Source organism: Girardinichthys multiradiatus, chromosome 11 (genome assembly GCF_021462225.1).
Source record: "Girardinichthys multiradiatus isolate DD_20200921_A chromosome 11, DD_fGirMul_XY1, whole genome shotgun sequence".
Taxonomy (NCBI): domain Eukaryota; kingdom Metazoa; phylum Chordata; class Actinopteri; order Cyprinodontiformes; family Goodeidae; genus Girardinichthys; species Girardinichthys multiradiatus.
Genome location: NC_061804.1, coordinates 33,281,077 through 33,300,689, shown reverse-complemented (window position 1 = coordinate 33,300,689; position 19,613 = coordinate 33,281,077). Strand labels below are relative to the sequence as shown.

General features: G+C 39.5%; 1 protein-coding gene across 1 annotated transcript in view; it reads right to left on the bottom strand.

Annotated features, from left to right (window-relative positions):
- Nucleotides 1-18,432, bottom strand: part of LOC124876765 (Down syndrome cell adhesion molecule-like protein 1 homolog) — a 66,563-nt gene extending 48,131 nt beyond the window's left edge. Inside the window, exon 1 of the mRNA XM_047379760.1 lies at nucleotides 18,330-18,432. Coding sequence (XP_047235716.1) covers nucleotides 18,330-18,432 — 103 coding nt within the window. The remainder of the gene's footprint in view (nucleotides 1-18,329) is intronic.
- Nucleotides 18,433-19,613: the final 1,181 nt, after the last annotated feature.

The window sequence follows — 19,613 nt, the reverse complement described above, 5'->3', positions numbered from 1 at the left end:
GGTTAGAGAGGGGTTATATTTTTCCAATATCAACTAAATTTATTTAATGCAAACTGCACATTATTTTTAAAGCTTGGTCAGTCATTTTAATTTTGCAGCTGAATTACAATGATGCATTGAATATAGTTTTGCTGGTCAAAAAATCTTTGAGCTTGAATGAGAAAATACAGTCAGCATTCTAAATGGGACTTTAAAACTGTGCTCTGTTTTCAGCTGTATACCTTTTGCTCTCAACAGCAAGTTGCAGAGAAGAATTTGAAAGGTGAGAAGACAGAGGGAAGGAGGAGCGGATCAAACAGTTGTGACTGTCACCGAAAGAAGACAAAAGGAAAGAAAAAACATGCAGCATATTCTGGAGTTATTCTCTGCAGTGCTGGAATATGCTCAGTACCCACAAATGCTGACATGATAGACACGCGCACAGGCTCAGAAACACCCACCAAGTTTAAAATAGAATGCAAAAAATGTCCCCTCTAGCAGAAAAAAATTAATAAATGCACACGTTAAAATTAGCACCACAAAGTTGGTGAATGGCAGCAGTCCAGTTTTGCAATAAAGGAACACGTTAAAGTGGAAAATGGGCAGTGTTTGGAAAATAACTGGATGTTGTTCAATAGGAAGTGGAGTAGAAAAGGAAAAAACAGGGAAAGTCAAAAAAAAGATAAAGGGCTAGCCAAAGGGGGATGCAACAGTGCATGTCTCTGTTCCCCAATCTTTTATGCAAAAAGGGAGTAACATCCGAATTCAAAGCCAGAGCACGCCCCAGCCTGACTTTGCTTTCCTCCCTTTGCTGTGTACATTTAAAGATCATAACAAATTCAGATTTTCTAGTACTGTGTTCTCACCTGCTCTGCCATTATCATTTAGGTGGCAGAATAATGAGAGAGCAAGACTTTGAGCAAATACCAAGAAGGCTTAACATTGTACAGCAAAACATTTCTGTTTCATCCTCTAAAAGATGGAACAGATTTTGTGTGTTTTGACAAAATATCCACTGAAACAGCTGTTTTTGTAAATGCCAGTTATGCTAACCATGCTAATCTGGAACATTAGATGGTAAAGACCATTTAAAATGCCATTTGTCTCTGTTTAAAATAGCAAAGTATGGTTTTACTGTTTCTTTACACTCCAATTTGATGTAGCCACTGCTCCTGATATAAATAATTAAGGACGTCTTATTGCAGGAAAGCAGAAAAAGAATATTCTATATCCTGTCCTTACTGTACATGTTTTCACAGCATAGTTTTTAAACAGAAATCTGTATTGGCTGATCAAAATTTGAGAAACATTGGACATTGGAAATTGGCCACAAAATTTTGTTCACTGTGCCTCCAACTGGTCTTCTTTTATTTCACAGTCAAATCAAATTTTACTTCTACAACAACAACACTGATAAATGAGAGTCCACTCTGCTTCATCAACTTAAAAAAAGACACTTTGTTAAGGCGGCCAAACTGCTCCTACAGAGCATGAATCAATATGCCAGTCAAGTCCAACACAGCATAAGGAATGTCTGAATCTCAGCCTTCAGCTCTTTCTTTTCTCAGCTTGCATCTCTGTCACTTGCTCATTTTCTGGAAGAGGCTTGGTCGAGTCGCTGGAAGAAGCCACAGCTCTGTCATGTTTTCATTAAAAAGCCACGCTTCACTGTCTAATCCTAACTACTGTCCTCTTCCCTAACCAATTCTGACTGCTTACCTCATCTTTCAATCATATGTGCCCTGCCCTGCCTCTCGCCTATGTGTGATCTCTCGCACACCAACTCTGAGAGAGTACCGAGGATGCTTGGAAGTTGAGCGGAGTGAACGTAGAGGTAGAGCTGGGGCGGGGTGGGTGACACCGAGTATAGACATGGAGCAGAGTCCAGTTTCCGCGGTGATGAGACCTCGTCTCTTCTGCTCCACTGGCTCCGCTGTCCCAATTTGCCCTATGTGATTTTAAACAGTAAACACTGGGGGAGGGGAAAGAGTGGAGGGGACTGTGGAAAGTCTTCGACAGACAGACTTAAGACCAGCTGCATTCACAAGATGGACATGGTTATAATAACTCAACACAGCATCACAGAAGGACAGTGTCCCATCCCAACCAGACAGCCTAAATGGACCAACCCATATAGAGGAAGCGGAAGGGAGATTAAGAAACAGTGGGAGCATCAGAGGAAACGAGGGATGGAGGGGGTAGTGGCTGAGCGGATGGAAGAGAAATAGGGAGAGATGTAGAAATAGGACTCCATTATTCATGACGTGTGTTTCATGTGCTGGGTGACATCTGGGACAGCAGTGATAATGAGAGTCCCGCGAGAGAAAAAACTGCATACACACACATCCTAATACACAGAATCATACAGACACGTGCTGCCACAGTCCACACACCTACCCTTTGCAGGATGACCCATTAATGGCTACTAAACTGTTAATTGTCTGCGCACCAAAATTTTAAAAAGAAAGATTTTAAAACTGTGCTGCAAAGCAAACTTCCAGCAGCAAATAACTCTCACCTCTTCACCTTATTTTTATTTAGTTCCAGATAAGATAAAGAGTTGAATCTATGGCAGGCCTTCAGTGTTTGTGTCTTTGTCTGATTGTGTGTGATGCAGTGTAGCCCAGCTTAGCCCATGGCCCGGGGCAGTGAGCTGCATTAGCGGCACTGAGTGAGCCGCCTGGTCTCTCCCAATTATAGTGCTGGTGGCGGAGGAGTGTCGCTGCCCAGCAGTGACATGCAGGATGAGAGCGAACAGAAATACCGTCAGACACACACATACGAATATGGACAGTGATACACACTTTTAACACGTTTACCAGGAAAGACAGGATCAAAGAATCAGATAAGGCAGTTTATTTGAAATAAAACAAGAAAACATTTGGTTGATGAAGTAGTTAATACTTGTACTAGATTTAGATTTATCACCCATTTTATTTAACTAAGAAGTTTGTTTTTGATGGGAAATGAGAAAGTCATCTCTCAAAAAAATAAAACACAAGGAACATTAATTAAAACAAAAAACAACTTATGCATTTTGCATTGTAAGTCCTTCTTGCATTACCCTGATTTTTAGCTCTCTCTAGAAAGTCCCTATAAGATTCAGTCAGGACCCTGACTGGGTCGGTCCAAAACATAAAAAACACTTCCAGATAGAAAAAAACATCTTGTTAAAAAGATTACTTTAAACCAAAATGTGCCATAAAGCTATTAATAATTCTGCCTTGTATATCAGTTGTATTTTCAAAATGCAACTCTAAGGAGCTCAGTCTCACTATCAAATTGTCTTACTTACAATAACTCAAACCACTTCTAACATAATCTATATAGTTTTAATATTAATTATGTAACTGGATTTTTTTTCACTAAAGGGCAGTATTTAATTAACTTTTTGCTGGCAAAGCTAGAGAAGACTTTTTTTTTACCTAAGAGTGCAGCATTACAACAATGATCTGGTTGCCATTCTTAACACCAAAACACCCAAAACACTAAATCTGGCTGTGCATTTCCCTGTTTTTGTAAGGTGTCTGCACAAGATGGGTTCACCAACTACGAAGGGCAGTAGGTTTTAGTCTGCAAACATGTTCATGCTTACAGGCATCTGTACAGCCTATTATGACCACAAAACTATATTTTATTGCAAAATACTGCATAAACCTAGACAAATGCCTTGAACTTATAAGGTCAGTCTGTGTAGTCGGTGGTTGGTTATGAATAATAAATGTCCTCTTTAAATCTTTCTCTCCTCCGTTAGTTAAAAAGTGGAAGAATTTCACTGTAGTGGCTTCTTGTGCAACTTCTTCAGGGCTGGGGTAAAAACTTACTAACTGCCACCCACTGGGCTGGAGTGTGAGCATCAGGGTTGCCCTCATGCCTTAAATGAGAGAACTGAGCAAGATGCAATTAAATGCGTTTTGTTTTTTTTACTTTCTGTAATTCTGTAATTACTTAACAAAACTAAAGTGCTAAAGTCTCAGCCCTTTAAAAATCTTTTTACAATGGTCTAAACATGAAGAATGCCTAAAAATCACCTGACAGTCTGGAGATTCAATCTTCTGTACACAGTCCATGAGTGCCCTCAATCAGTCAGCATAATTATAGCCTTCCCACTTCCCTGCAATTTCATCCACTCCTTGCACTTGGTATTTCAGTGCAGACAGAGACTCTGCATAGCAAAATATGAGAATGAGTAATCTTATAATCATATTATTCCTGCAACATTGGAGAAGTATCTTCCTCGATTCTGTAGCAGTGACGCAAACATATGGTAAATATGATGTCTCCAAGTTGTGATGCTCATGCTATGGAGTTCTTTTTACATCTCCAATAAATCTAAAGCAGTGTACCTTAGATTGTCACACAATTTATGCTAAAGTACCAGATGTGTAAAAAGGCATGGATGGAGCATTTTCACTTAAAGCTGTGAATTGTCTTAAGCCAAACACAATACCCAATAGTATATTCCTCTCTTTCTTTCAGCTTTTCCCTTTCAGGGGTCGCCACAGTGAGTCATGTGTCTCCATCTAACCCTGTCTTCTGCATCTTCTTTCACACCCAGTACCTTTATCTCCTCTAGAAAGATGCTGTTATACACAATAGTATGACAGGGTGTAAAGGTCCAGTATGAAAGAAAACTGTTTAGGTTTATTTTCAGTTCAGCTTAGTTATTTATATAGCGACAATTCAACAATTGTCATCTATAGGCACTTTACAAAAAAGGTTCCAGATTCTATTTATGATTCAAGAACCTCTGAGTTATTTTATGTACCCCTATAGTTTACATGACATTTGCAGTTTACTGTCAGGACAGTTTGCACCTTTGGCTTGTGCTGGTATTAATCTCCTCCCACTGATTAACTGATCTAGCTTGCTACTGAGATTCTATTTGTTTTGACGGGTAAAGTACCGATTACTAGTGTTTGGTAGGATACACTCCAGCTTTCCTGACACTACAAACTACTGTTTTTGTCTCCTTTGTGCCTTTATAGTTAGAATTTCCAGTTAACATCAAATTATTTTTGTGTTTACGTAAGAATGTGATATACAGACAGGCCTTACTCAATGCTCTAAAATTATTTAATCACTTAAACTCACATTCTGTTGTTAGTTTTTGCATGATATAAACCACTTATCTGTAAAATATGAACATTTTTCATCAAAGGGAACAGCATAAGTTCAAGCAGATCCTTGAAAACAGTGACTGTCTTTACTGTTTCTAGATTATTATATTGCTAAGACAGATTGACTGCAGAGAAAACAGAACATGTGCTAAAGGAATGTTAAATTATTGACTTGCATATATACAATTTGTATGTACAAGCTGATACACAGCAGCTGAGAATTAACTGTATCCTTTTCTATCACGTTAACCTCGCACAAGCCTAAATGGTGCGTTGCTTATTTTCTAATCCGTTACAGTCGATCAGGGCCAGCATTGTTGACTTGACCCATCTGTGTGTTTGGACAGTTTATAGAGAGTAGAATCAATAAGTCTGATTGGAAGGTCGTGTAGGAACATGGTGCATGGATAACCTCCAGAGATCTGATTCAATCCCTCACCACAGTTCCTCACAAACTCCAAACAATCAGCTTTACTGAATAGTTAAAATAAAAAAATATTTATAAATTTATAAATCTTCTTGAACATAAAGTTGTCCATTTTGAAAACAGAAAAACCTTTAGCTTAAAAGACATACTACATGTGACTATCTCATTAAATCTCATCCTAAAGTAGGATGTAATATCCTGACTCTTACGAGTTGAGGAACTCTTTCTAAATCCAGGATTAGAATAAAAATCACTGCCTTCCATAATGATAGAAAGACAGATATGAAGATTGAAAACCAGATCCAAACTTTCTGTAAATAAACATTTCCTTAAACACAATTTCCTAGCAGAGCCAGCCATAATCTCTCTGCATTAATCCCTCTCTTGTTAGCCTTAACAAAAGCATAGAAGGGAGCCAAAGAAACAGAACAAAAACACTTTACTTAAATCCTGTTCCCACTCTAGGCCACATAAGCCCTCCACCTCTTTTACTTTAAGCCTTGACGCAAACCTTACTGCTTTCACTTTTTCTTAAAGACTCTGTGAGTGGTTTAAGCACAGATTGGCACCTATCCTTGACAAAGCCAGTAAGGACAAATTGTTTATCTAATTTTTGAGAAATATTGTAAATAAAAATGCACATGTGAGGCTAATCTTACAGGCTTGAGCTGACTGAAATCACCGGACATCATAATAAAGATACAGATAATAAGCTTTGGAAGAAAAAAAACAAAAAAAACTTTTGTTGTATTTTTAAACATATAGTTTCAAAACTATTCTTACCTTTCCAAGTAATATTCACATTTTACCATAAACGTGTTTTTCTGAAATTTTATGTGATAGACCAATTCAACTTACTGAAATTGAGAAGTGGAACAAACATATATGGTTTTCAAAACGTTTTATCAACATTTATGAAGGTATTGTGTTCCTTTGTATTCAGCCCCAGTGAATCAACATTTTGTAGAGCTACGTTTTTGCTACAATCACAGCTGCATGTGTTTTCGAAAATGTTTCTACCTGCTTTTTACATCTAGGGACAGAACATTTGTCCCATTTTCATTTGCAGTATAGCTCAAGCTCAGTCAGCTTGGATGAATATAATTTGTGAAAATCATATTTGAAATCTTCCCAGAGATTCTTAATTGGATTTGGGTCTGGACTTTGACTGTTTCACTCTAACATATGGATATGCTTTGATCTAAATCATTCCATTCTGGCTCTTGTGGTATCCTTAGGGTTGTTCGTCCTACTGGACGGTAGTCTGAAGTGTTCTGCAGCTTCTCCCAGGTTTGCCTCCATGGTTGCCCTGTATTCACCTTCATCTATCTTACCGTTAACGTCTCTTTTCCTTTCTTTAGTGAGGAAAAGTATCCTCACAGCATGATACTACCACCATCACACTTTTATGGTGGGAAATGGTGTACTTGGGGAGGATGTACATTGTTAGTTTCCAGCAACACCGAACATATTGCATGTAGGCCAAAAGTCCTGTTTTGGTCCTATGTCCAGAGCACCTTCTTTTACATGTTTGTTGCAAACCTTAAATAAAACTATGCCTTTTTTTTGTAAAATTGCTCTCTTCCGGCTTCTATATAGGCCAGATTTGTAGAGTGCATGACTAATAGTTGCCCTGTTGACAGAATCTCTTACCTGAGATGTAGATCTCTGCACCTCCTCCAAAGCTACCATGGTCCTCTTAGCTCTCATTAATGCTCTCCTTGATCAGCTTGCCAGTTTAGGTGGATGGGCATTTGTTGCCCATGTTTCCAGTTGTTCCATATCTTCTCCATTTTGGAGAAATGGAATAAAAAGCACTCTTTGAGATGTTCAAAGCATAGGATATTGTTTTGTAACTTAACTGCACCAGAACTTCACAGAAAAGCTGCATTTAAACTAGGATTATATTAGATTTTATGTGTATCCTTTTCCTTTAACCTCACAGTTAATACTTTGTGTTTGTCTATAACATAAAACCCATATAAAATACATTGAAGATTGTGGCTGTAATGCATCAAAATGTAAGAAATAAATCCAAAGATTGAATACTTTTGTTAGCCACTGTATTTCCACTTTGTAGGCCTAATTTGATTCAAAGAGTCTGGTTGATACGTCAGTGTAAAACAATGACAGACAGACAATAATCCAGGGTTTGGATTAACACAACTCATCAGACTTTGTGATAGCATGTCACCAACTTCATTAAACAGAATTTCCTACTTTATATGAAATCTTTATTTCTTTTAAGCCTTGCCTTTTCTTCAGGAAGCAGCGACCCCTCTCTGTCTCTCTGTCGCTGTACCAACATCCTTGGCTTGGGAGGAAAGATAGTGGCCAGATTCCTGTCAGAGTGATGTGCTCGCAAGGGGATTTCCCATCTTTTCCTCTTACAGTGAGTGACACTGATACACTGACGCACTGTAAACATGCCCGCGCAGCTCCCGTTTTGTGTTCAGCGGAGACACAAAGCCAGCGGAGGCCGAGTGGAGCGACTGCGAGCCATGATGGAGTGCATGCATTATGCGAGTTAAGTGCACGTGAGCAGGCGAGTGTGGCAGTGTGTAAATAGTCAATAATAGCCGACACTTGTCAGCCCTCTGCTCTGCACACACAAAGCCTGCAGTTGGGTCATTGCTGAACACCGCCTCTCCTACCCCACGCCCCCCGTCCCACCGCTACACCCCCCAACACACACAAATGGGCCTCTCAAGCAGATATAATTATGCCTATTGTGCCCCTTGAACACACAGACAACACGCATGCAGACACATGCACTTATCTGTGCTAATTAACACACCCACCCACGTGCCTATTCAACCTAACTGAGTAAAAGATGGCTGCCAGCACTCCATCTGCTCCTGCTCTGCTCTCAGCACACTGGGGCAAATCAGAGAGGGGGCAAACATATCCAGAGAAAGTAGCAGAGGTGAACAACCCATACATCAATTAGCAATCAGTTACTTTTTCCCATGTTCTCAGGACAAATCAGAAATCACAGCTAAATATCTGTGTTTTTGGCATATGTTTGCATGTGCATAGACGCACCCTCATCTGCATGATGCAGTCCCAACACTAACCCCCACCTTATGCCCTACTGTGTGCCACATGGGACATAGGCAGAGAAGAGATGAGAGAAAGATGATGCGCGACCCAGTGATGATGGGGGAGGCGATGGTCGGTAGGGTTGTATTCCAAGACCCCTGTGGATGCCACGTGCTCCCCTTCCTCCTCTGTCACACAGCGCCCTGATGCACCCAGGCAGCCCGTACTGAACAACAACAGGACAGCCGTCACACAGCAGGGCAAAGCTTTGCCTTAATGTGTCCTGAGTTAATGTTTAATGAGTACTCCGCAGCCTCGTGCAAAATCTGAAAATGGCTTTACTGTGTTACGTTTGAAGGCAATGCGTGTTTGTGCTTTGTACTGCATGTACTTTCTGGAAGCAAGTGTGTGTGTGTGTGTGTGTGTGTGAGACAACTGTTTACAAGAGTCTGCGGTGTTCCAGACGAGTGTATCTATTAATGTATTCCTGCTCCAAGTGCACTGGCACAGATTTATAGTACAAACAAACACTGTGTCCTCACACGCTACTGCTCTCCATGAGGTCTCCCTGGCTCTGTCACCTCTGTGCTGCACCTCTTCAGCACCTCATGACAATCACTTTTTAATCACTGAGCAGGCAACGTATGCATAACCAAAATATCCAGGTGAGTAGGGTGAAAAAACATAAAAACCTGTTACAGCAAAGAAAAAATGTAGTTTTAAACTTAATCATTTAGTCATCTTTTGCTGTTATGCATGTGTTGTATCCTATTTGTAGTTTGAAATATAGCTATGTGAAAAAATTATTTATATAGCTGGAAGATTTAGATTTAAAACAACTTTAATTCAACCAAGAAGTTTGTTTCGGTCAGGGAATGAGACAGGGATATCCCACAAGACAATAAAACAATATAAAATGATTATCAGTTTTGAAAAAAGAATAGATTTTAATAAAATGGCATGTTGAAAGTTACTTGTACCCATCTCAATGATCATTAAAACATTTTTATTGGCATTATAAAAATTAAACCCTTCTTATAATTGCAGATCAACATTTTGCATGTTTCCCTTTGTTCTTTAATAATTTATCCTTGGTGATGAGCTGTGTATTTTTGAGGTTGGGAGGCAACCTTGCCATCACCCTAATCTTTAATTCTTTCAAGAGATTCTCTATCATATTCAAGTCTAGACTCTGGTTGGGCCATTCCGAATTGTTAACATTACTTTGAGTCAGAAGAGACATGTTAGTAAAATTAAAAGATTACTTAAATCCTAAATTTACAAAGGATATGAACCATTTTGGGCTGATCTGTGTATGGTATGCTTTTGGACTGTAGTGCAAGGGTCTGCTGCTGTAAGTGGCTCCAAATAAGATTCAGAGCAGAGCAGTGTTTTTTTTTTTAAATAAAGAAGGTTAATAAAAGGTTTAATAGTGGCAGTTTTGCTATGTTTTGTGTTGTTTTCATGCCCTGAGCTGGAGTCATTTTTGGCTTTAGACAAATAGTATTTAGTAGGAGTGAGGAGAAAAATACATCTTTAGATTCATACATTGCTGAACATTGATATGGTGGGTTTATACATTTTGTTCTTCAAATGAAATATCAGAAACATAAGATGCAGTATTTTCTGGTTTCCTTTAGGCTAGGAGATTTTTTTTATAAAAGTAGCTGACACTTTCTGAAAACTGATCACCTTGCTGTTGTTTTCCAGCTGTCTGAGTGGATGTGTGTTTATAGGCTACACGCTGTCATGTCTATTGAACGGCCTAACATCTATCAGGGACCCGAGGGGGATATGATCGATCTGTAATGTAGTCTGTAAGTGACCTCGCCACCTGGTGAGACCCTGTAGGATCTAGGTTTGCACTATAGGGCCTGACTTACACTGATTAAGTTCACCCAGCCTTCAACAGCAGGTACATCTTATCCATCCCGCTTCTGTTTTTCAAGGACTAGATTTCAGGTAAATCACATAACTTTGCAAATGTTGAGCAAAAATATGAGCAAACTGTGCAGCAGGTGGATTACGTAGAGTATTGCGGGGCATCTTCTGTGGACCACCATGTGGCTGCAGCCATCTGCTGGTCCTGTTTCTATTCATCGGAGCCTCTCATTAGCTTTCTGCTGGTTAGACTGGCTGCCTGGATCAGCAGGCGTAACTCTCACTGTGCCCCACTGTTGTTTTTATTCTTGTCCACAAACTCTCCATCTCTCTATTCCTGCTCCAGCTCTCCTGCAACAGATCCTCACTCAGACTAGCCACCCTCCATTGTCTGATCAGGGTCCATCATACGGACACACACATACAAGGCCTAACTTCAGGCACAGTACAGTATGGGACAGGGAAGTGAGGGATAAATAGGTCAATCTGCCTGCACCCCTCCCCTCTTAAACTCCGCTCAGTGTCCTGGCTGGACGTGAAAGTGGGACAGGCGAGGGGACATGCATACACACAAACACACGATGCACCAGATGGGTTACATGTGTGTTTGAGAAAACAGAACCTGTTGGGGTTCAAAGGGCATGGCTGCGTTGTTGTGTGATCAACTTCACCTTCCGACCAGTATGTTGGTGTTAATGATCAGTGTCTGAACATAATGACTCCACTGTAAAAAAAAGAAAAAAAGAAATGCAGGTACGGAGGGAAGATAAAGTGGGGAATTAACATTTTTAATTCAGTAGAAGCTGGGATTTCTAGGCATTTGCTTGCTGTTATGTTGTGTCCAGATGGTGGAAAACGTTTGTGAGCTAGAGGAGAGAAGTGTGCCTCAGGTCAGTGGTGGCACAAAGGTTCTTTTGAAGACAGAGGGTCTTCAAGACCTAAAGACCCCATCCAGACTAATCCAAATCGAATTTAACTAATCAATGCACGGTGGCACAGTTGACAGCACTGTTGCCTTGCAGCAAGAAGGTCCTGGGTTTGACTCCTGGCCAGGGGTCTTTCTGCATGGAGTTTGCATGTTCTCCACGTGCATGCGTGGGTTCTCTCTGGGTATTCCGGCTCCCTCCCACAGTCCAAAAACATCACTGTTAGGTTATTTGATTTCTCTAAATTACCTTTAGGTGTGAATGGGTGTGTGCATGGTTGTTTGCCCTGTGTTGTCTCTGTGTTGCCCTGTGATGGACTGGCGACCTGTTCAGGGTGTACCCTGACTCTCGCCCGTAGGTTGCTGGAGATAGGCACCAGCTCCCCGTGACCCACTATGGAGTAAGCGGTATAGAAGATGAATGAATAATCAATCAATGGAGAAAAATATTTCAAGTATTTTAAAACTACTATAGAAATCAACTACAGTCATCTTTCAAACTAAAAAATATAACTCAAAAACATCTTTGTTTGTGTTTGCTGCCTTGTGATAAGATACACAATGTCCCCTCAAAGATGAAAATATCTAATTAAAGAGGACCAGAGATTATCAAATAATATAAAATGGTCCCATTTGATCACCACAAAAACTATGCAACTCAAAGCTTTTAAAAAATCAGTATCACGATCCATGAGCCATGATGAAACCCCATATGTGGTTATGTGTTGTTGTGTTGTCTGTTATTATACCATCCACATCCCCTGCACCCAAGTTTTTGTTTTTTTTTATCTTATGGTGCACGGCTTGCAAAGCCATAATATAGGCTGTGCACACAATGATGTTCACAGTAAAAAAGAGAATGTATTGGCTGCTGCAGCTCCTGGTCTATGTCATGTAACTTGCTCGGTGTGCTGTGGCCAGGCAAATGTGCCTGAAGAAGAGAGCTGCTAAAAGTGAAATTGTTAATATTCATATTAAAATACATAGTAAATATGCTAACTTTAGCTTAGCACTTCCTAACATCAGAGTGCATAAGAGGCCAGTTATTGAGGACTGTACTTCCATGTGTCAGATATATTTTTTAAAGACAAATATACATTTATACACATTTTAAATGGCACAATATCAAAACGCAGTAGCTTCCCTAAACTGCCTAACCCCATGGAGCAGCATTTTAAGAATTCCCTGCGGTTGCAACAAAACAAATGTGTTGATATCTATAAATGGATGGCAAAGTCTGCAGCATCCTGAACACCATTGATCTGTGCTACCAGAGTTGCACTCATTGTGCCAACAACACTCTTTGGTGTGGAAGATGGTACTGAAGGAAGTAAGCTATTTACATTCTTGGTGAGGTGTACAAACTCAAAGATAAAAACTAATTAAAGGGAAAGTGTAATTTCTATAGAAGCATGATGACTGTTCATTCAGACGGCTACGCAGAGAGCTAGAGTTCAGCAGGTGTTGGTCATTTAACTCTATATTGTGAAAAGTCGACTTCAATATATGCCTTGCTTTCTATTTTGCACTTTGAAACTATGTCATAAAAGATGCTGGAACTGGTAATGTTGACAGCCTTTTAGATATCTCAGACTTAAGAAAGAGGTTTGTACTGTCTAGGGAATATGCATGGGGACTAATATAAAGCTAACCATGCTAGTCGCTATTTTAATTGGCTAAAATAAGTTTAAAATGTCAATGGCAACTAATTACAGCAACTGCTGTCTCACACACACACACCTGTGTTTATGTAAATCATAAAAGTTTTCAATTATGTCACATGCTGTAAATATTCTTCTACAAATTGAAAAAACAATAAATGCTAAATGCTAAATAATTAAGGCCAGAGGAAAAATGTGTCATTATTATTGTTAAAGGGAAACTGCAATGGGCTAAAACTGATGTCACCAGGTCAGGGCTGGGCAATTGGCAACAGATCTCTTATTGATACATCTCAATACTAATGTATATTACATAAACCCTGGTGTTATGTAACAGAATGGCATTGGTTTTAATGGGGAATTAGACAGGGCCTCAGTGTCTGGAAATGCCTACTCTTAAATGATTCAAACAACATATTTTTTTTAACACGGACACAACTAAGGTAATCAAAGTTCTCATGACAATGAAAATACACTTGTCAATGTAGTATGGTGCACTGGGATCTAACTACCCTTTTCCTCTGTTATGATTTTTTCTTTCCCCATAGACCATTAAGTGGAGAAAATGTTTTGTTCTCGTATGTTTTTGGTCCACGCTTGTAGGTGCGAGACGAGAGGCAGATGAGCCTCACAAGGACATCACTACTGGTGTTGAAGCACACTGTATCATTTTTCCATTATCTTATTGTTCAAATACAACTCTCATCTTTCATGAACTCAATTTTATTTTGTGGTCCAAGAGCAAAGTTAAAAAAAAGTTTCTCATGCCGAATATGAAAAAGTCAAGCTATTATATAAATGACCCGACTATGTGAAGAAAAAAGCAACTGTGTTCACCTTTACACAGTCGATTTACTCTCTGCGGATTAGCTGTAGCACCTCCTGCTGTGTTTCTTAAGTCCAGCTGACAGGACTGTGACAGTTAAGACAGGCAATCAGCCGCTGACACACATGCAGAGAGCTTTTAGTCACAAAATCCATTTTAATTTTCACATCTTCATTAGATCTATCTAGACAGACCCTCACTGGAGAAGCACGACCGGAGTAAAGTACAAAGAGAGTTCGAGAATGGTTAAGAACAATGCATGAGCTCAGCATCAACAATGATTTTCAAATATATTTTACCCTTTTTGTATGTTTCAGCCTAACTAGAAGTATTTGCTATATTTCTGACAATCGAAGAGAAACAAAGGCTGAGCTCCGTGTGCAGTTCATCTAGTCCAGAATCTGATTCTCACACTCAATGCTCATCAACTGACCTATATACCCCAAATTACACACAGCAGCCTCACAACGGCATACACAGAAACCGTTAATGTACACAGAGAGAAATGACACATAGAAACCAAATTATCTACAATTCCTATAAAAATATTCGTCTGTGTAGTTTTGTCCTTTTAGTGCTTTTGTAAATAGGATTCTACTCAATATAATTGTACTTTTTTGACAAGAAATGACAATATAAAACTCTTAAAAGACACATTAAAAACACATTTTCACACCATCTTCACCATGAAAGATGGTGGTGGCAACACCATGTTTTGGGGATACTTTTTGTAATGATAGATGGGAAAACATTGACTTGGGAGGAGCTTTACTTTCCAGTAAGACAGAAAGCAAAAACATACAGGTCCTTCTCAAAATATTAGCATATTGTGATAAAGTTCATTATTTTCCATAATGTAATGATGAAAATTTTACATTCATATATTTTAGATTCATTGCACACTAACTGAAATATTTCAGGTATTTTATTGTCTTAATATGGATGATTTTGGCATACAGCTCATGAAAACCCAAAATTCCTATCTCACAAAATTAGCATATTTCATCCGACCAATAAAAGAAAAGTGTTTTTAATACAAAAAACGTCAACCTTCAAATAATCATGTACAGTTATGCACTCAATACTTGGTCGGGAATCCTTTGGCAGAAATGACTGCTTCAATGCGGCGTGGCATGGAGGCAATCAGCCTGTGGCACTGCTGAGGTCTTATGGAGGCCCAGGATGCTTCGATAGCGGCCTTTAGCTCATCCAGAGTGTTGGGTCTTGAGTCTCTCAACGTTCTCTTCACAATATCCCGCAGATTCTCTATGGGGTTCAGGTCAGGAGAGTTCGCAGGCCAATTGAGCACAGTGATACCATGGTCAGTAAACCATTTACCAGTGGTTTTGGCACTGTGAGCAGGTGCCAGGTCATGCTGAAAAATGAAATCTTCATCTCCATAAAGCTTTTCAGCAGATGGAAGCATGAAGTGCTTCAAAATCTCCTGATAGCTAGCTGCATTGACCCTGCCCTTGATAAAACACAGTGGACCAACACCAGCAGCTGACACGGCACCCCAGACCATCACTGACTGTGGGTACTTGACACTGGATTTCTGGCATTTTGGCATTTCCTTCTCCCCAGTCTTCCTCCAGACTCTGGCACCTTGATTTCTGAATGACATGCAGAATTTGCTTTCATCCGATAAAAGTACTTTGGACCACTGAGCAACAGTCCAGTGCTGCTTCTCTGTAGCCCAGGTCAGGCACTTCTGCCGCTGTTTCTGGTTCAAAAGTGGCTTGACCTGGGGAATGCGGCACCTGTAGCCCATTTCCTGCACACGCCTGTGCACGGTGGCTCTGGATGTTTCTACTCTAGACTCAGTCCACTGCTTCCGCAGGTCCTCCAAGGTCTGGAATCGGCCCTTCTCCACAATCTTCCTCAGGGTCCGGTCACCTCTTCTCGTTGTGCAGCGTTTTCTGCCACACTTTTTCCTTCCCACAGACTTCCCACTGAGGTGCCTTGATACAGCACTCTGGGAACAGCCTATTCGTTCAGAAATTTCTTTCTGTGTCTTACCCTCTTGCTTGAGGGTGTCAATAGTGGCCTTCTGGACAGCAGTCAGGTCGGCAGTCTTACCCATGATTGGGGTTTTGAGTGATGAACCAGGCTGGGAGTTTTAAAGGCCTCAGGAATCTTTTGCAGGTGTTTAGAGTTAACTCGTTGATTCAGATGATTAGGTTCATAGCTCGTTTAGAGACCCTTTTAATGATATGCTAATTTTGTGAGATAGGAATTATGGGTTTTCATGAGCTGTATGCCAAAATCATCCGTATTAAGACAATAAAAGACCTGAAATATTTCAGTTAGTGTGCAATGAATCTACAATATATGAATGTTAAATTTTCATCATGACATTATGGAAAATAATGAACTTTATCACAATATGCTAATATTTTGAGAAGGACCTGTACAGCAAAAGTGACACAGAAGTGGTTTAAAGACAACAAGGTGAAAGTCCTGGAGTGGAGAGATCAAAACCAGGACCTCAATCCTATTTAGAATTTGTTGCTCTTGAAAAGAGAACCGTTTCATAAAGAAGAATGGAGAAAACTTGCTTTCTAGGTGGGCCAGCCTGACTAAGACACATTCACACAAATTAAGAGTTGTGATTGCATCTACTAAATACTGACCTGAAGGAGATAAGTATTTATGCAGTTATTTGACAAAATATTCTAAAACGCCATAATAACCATGATTTTATTCATAAAGGCTTTTAAGGTGTGAAAAATCTAAGGGGTGAAAACATTTTACAGGTATTGTGGAATCATAAGAAGTCGTTCTATAACTGTGGCAATCAAGATATCGATAGCTAAATAAAATTGAAAGTCAACCAGTCAAATAGAGGAAAGGCAAGGGGATTTTAATGAGAATGCCAAATTAGAAGGCAAACATTGTTTACTCCAGGTGTTATAAAGGAGAAACTATACAAGTCAAATAGTTGTTTGTGTGAATTTCAGATTTTTTTTATGTCTGTGTTGTGTTGGTAGTAGATTAACAAATATATAAGATAGAAAATATGGCAAAATTAACTAATAACTTGAAATTTTAAAGAACCATCATACCAATGGCTCACTTGGACCGAGGGAATTTTAATTGAAACTTTCAAATAGTTTCTATTACTAGATCCCCAATAAAGGTAAATGCTTTACCCAGAGTCTTCCATGTTGGAGAAAATGCAGAAGAATAATGCCAATCATGGTCACGTATTTTGGAGACATCTAAAACAAAACCATCATGAAAATACATAAATGATGAAGAGGGTAAAAATCTAGGATTTTCTTTGCTTTTAGGCCTTGGTATTTTTTTTGATGAACGTGTGACTTCATAACAAAGAGGCTTGGAAAGGAGCAATACTAAGGGAATGTGAACAGGTAGACCCTCCAGCACTATACCAAATGGTTAAGAAAATCTGCACGATTTTCTTAACCATTTGCTCCCCCCATCCCCCCACCCCCCTTACTCCGTGCATGCAAACCAAAGCTAAATAATCAGAATTAAATCAAATGATTCAAAATGTAAACGAAATTGTTGGCCTCGTAGCATAATTGCTTAAGTCATAGTTGAATGCTTTTTGGAAAACAAGAAAAAACACATTTTTAAACAAGCACATGAATGTTTTTTATATTGTAGCAGTAAGCCAAAATATGACTTAAGCAATTATGCTATTAAGCTATCGAAATGTAACACTGATGAATATACAGTACATAAGCAACATGGTATATGTGTGTTTTTTGCATGCATATGAAAAAAACACCATCTGCTTCTTGACCTAAGGCCATTCTTGCCCTACTACCCTCTTTGGATCTCTCTCTTGTTTGCCGCTCATTTCTCTCTTCTATACTAGGATTGCAGTGGTTTTACATGCACAAATAAATCCTGTATGCATCCCAAACATAAAAATTAAAATACAAAAACTGTCACATAACATTGAGCACAAGATTTTTCTGTATGTTTCTCTATCAGACAGAGTCACACCCAAATGAGGTTAATGAAGATGAATGTGAGGGCACAGTCCTATTGACATCCTGTGTCTCTAATTGTGGCCCTGTTCTTCAAGGACATGGTGGAAAGACAAGCAGGGAGTGGACAGAAATAGAAACTGTGGGACTTTAGGAAGATAGTCTCTCTCATTTTCTTTAGTGTCAAGCTCAATTAATTGCAGGATTTGACATTAGCTGGAAAAAAAAATGGATGTGATGAGGAAAGCAGTGAAAGAAGAGACAGAAAAAGGGAAATGTCAAGAAAACACATGAGTAGTAGGTTGAGGGCCACCAGATCAGTGATCCAGAACGGTAAGCAGACAGAAGACACACGTTAAGAGTTCGGTCAAGCAGAGCGCTGCATCAAACCCTCCTCCCACAAAATCAGAGACATAAAGGACAAAGACATGCCCACATCCAGAAGTTGCAAAGCAATCAAACGGTCCAACGCAAAAGATTCCACAACAAGCTATTTGATTTCCTACCTGGAACGATGGAAACGGTGTCTCTTTCCCAGGACACGACGCTGACATACTCCTGCACGGCAGCGGGGATGAGGCACTTGAACACAGCTACGTTGCCCCGCATTGAGCGCTGGTCCGCCACCCGCACAGTGTAGGGTTCCCTGAAAACTATAGACACACACAAAAAAATATTAAAAACATTTTCTTTCAACTATTATTTAATAAGATTTTAGAAGGTTATTTTGTTAAAGACAGAACAGGTGAAATAAATGTATTCTAGAAGCATTTTACAAATATGTAGTGTTAAGACCGAGAAGACATTGTCAACACATGAATGTAGAGGGCACTCCTGGTAAAAATGTGTAATAGTCTCAAAATAAATGAATCTTTTATTGCAGGAACACTCCAGGTGGGGTTGGTGTGAAACAAAGGATGAACATGCGAAAAGACGCCTTATCCCCACTGTTAAGTGTGGAGGAGAATATGTGATGCTTTGGGCCATGCATTTTTTTGAAATTCCAGGAAATGTTTAAAAAAAATCAGGTGGCTCAGAAAACTAAGCACGGGCTGTTATTGGGTCTTTCAGAAAGGGTTGATTCAAAACATATGGCCAAATCAACACAGAAATGGTCCATCCATCTATCCATCCATCCATCCATCCATCCATCCATCCATTCATCTCTTCATTTCAGCAGAAAATCTGTGGGGCAAGCTGCTGAAAAGGGGCATAAGAAAGGTCCCAGGATTGTGGACGATCTAGAGAGATTGCTAAAAGAGGAGTGATCAAAGATCCCTCCCTCTGTATGCTCCAACCTTGTGGTACGTTAGAGGGCATTGTACAAAGTATTACCTGCACTGGTGCCAGTATGTGTGGCCCCAGTGACTTAATTTGAAACAATATCACTGTTGGAAATTTTATACATTAAATAAATGCACTTACATTAAATGTTGAATTTTTTGAAAACCTTTTGGTTTTGAGGTTTTAAGTGCTCTTTTCATCTTTTTAGCAAGGAGTGTCAATAAATCTGGCAGGCACTCTAAAAGTCTTCTTAACTGAGACTATAGGATTACAGAAACAACACACTATTACAACTGCTCTTCTAGTCTCATTTCTCCTTTCACCATATATGACTAAGACTGCCATGAAACAACTCAATCAAGCAAGTGATTTTTTAGCACTGGCATGACATTAACGCTATTTGTGCGCAGAACTTTGCGCGCAGGACTGGATGCTCGGAGGTTCAAAAACCAATGGGATTTTTTGGGTGCTTTGGTTTTATGCAGGTTCAGACAAGATTTTACACT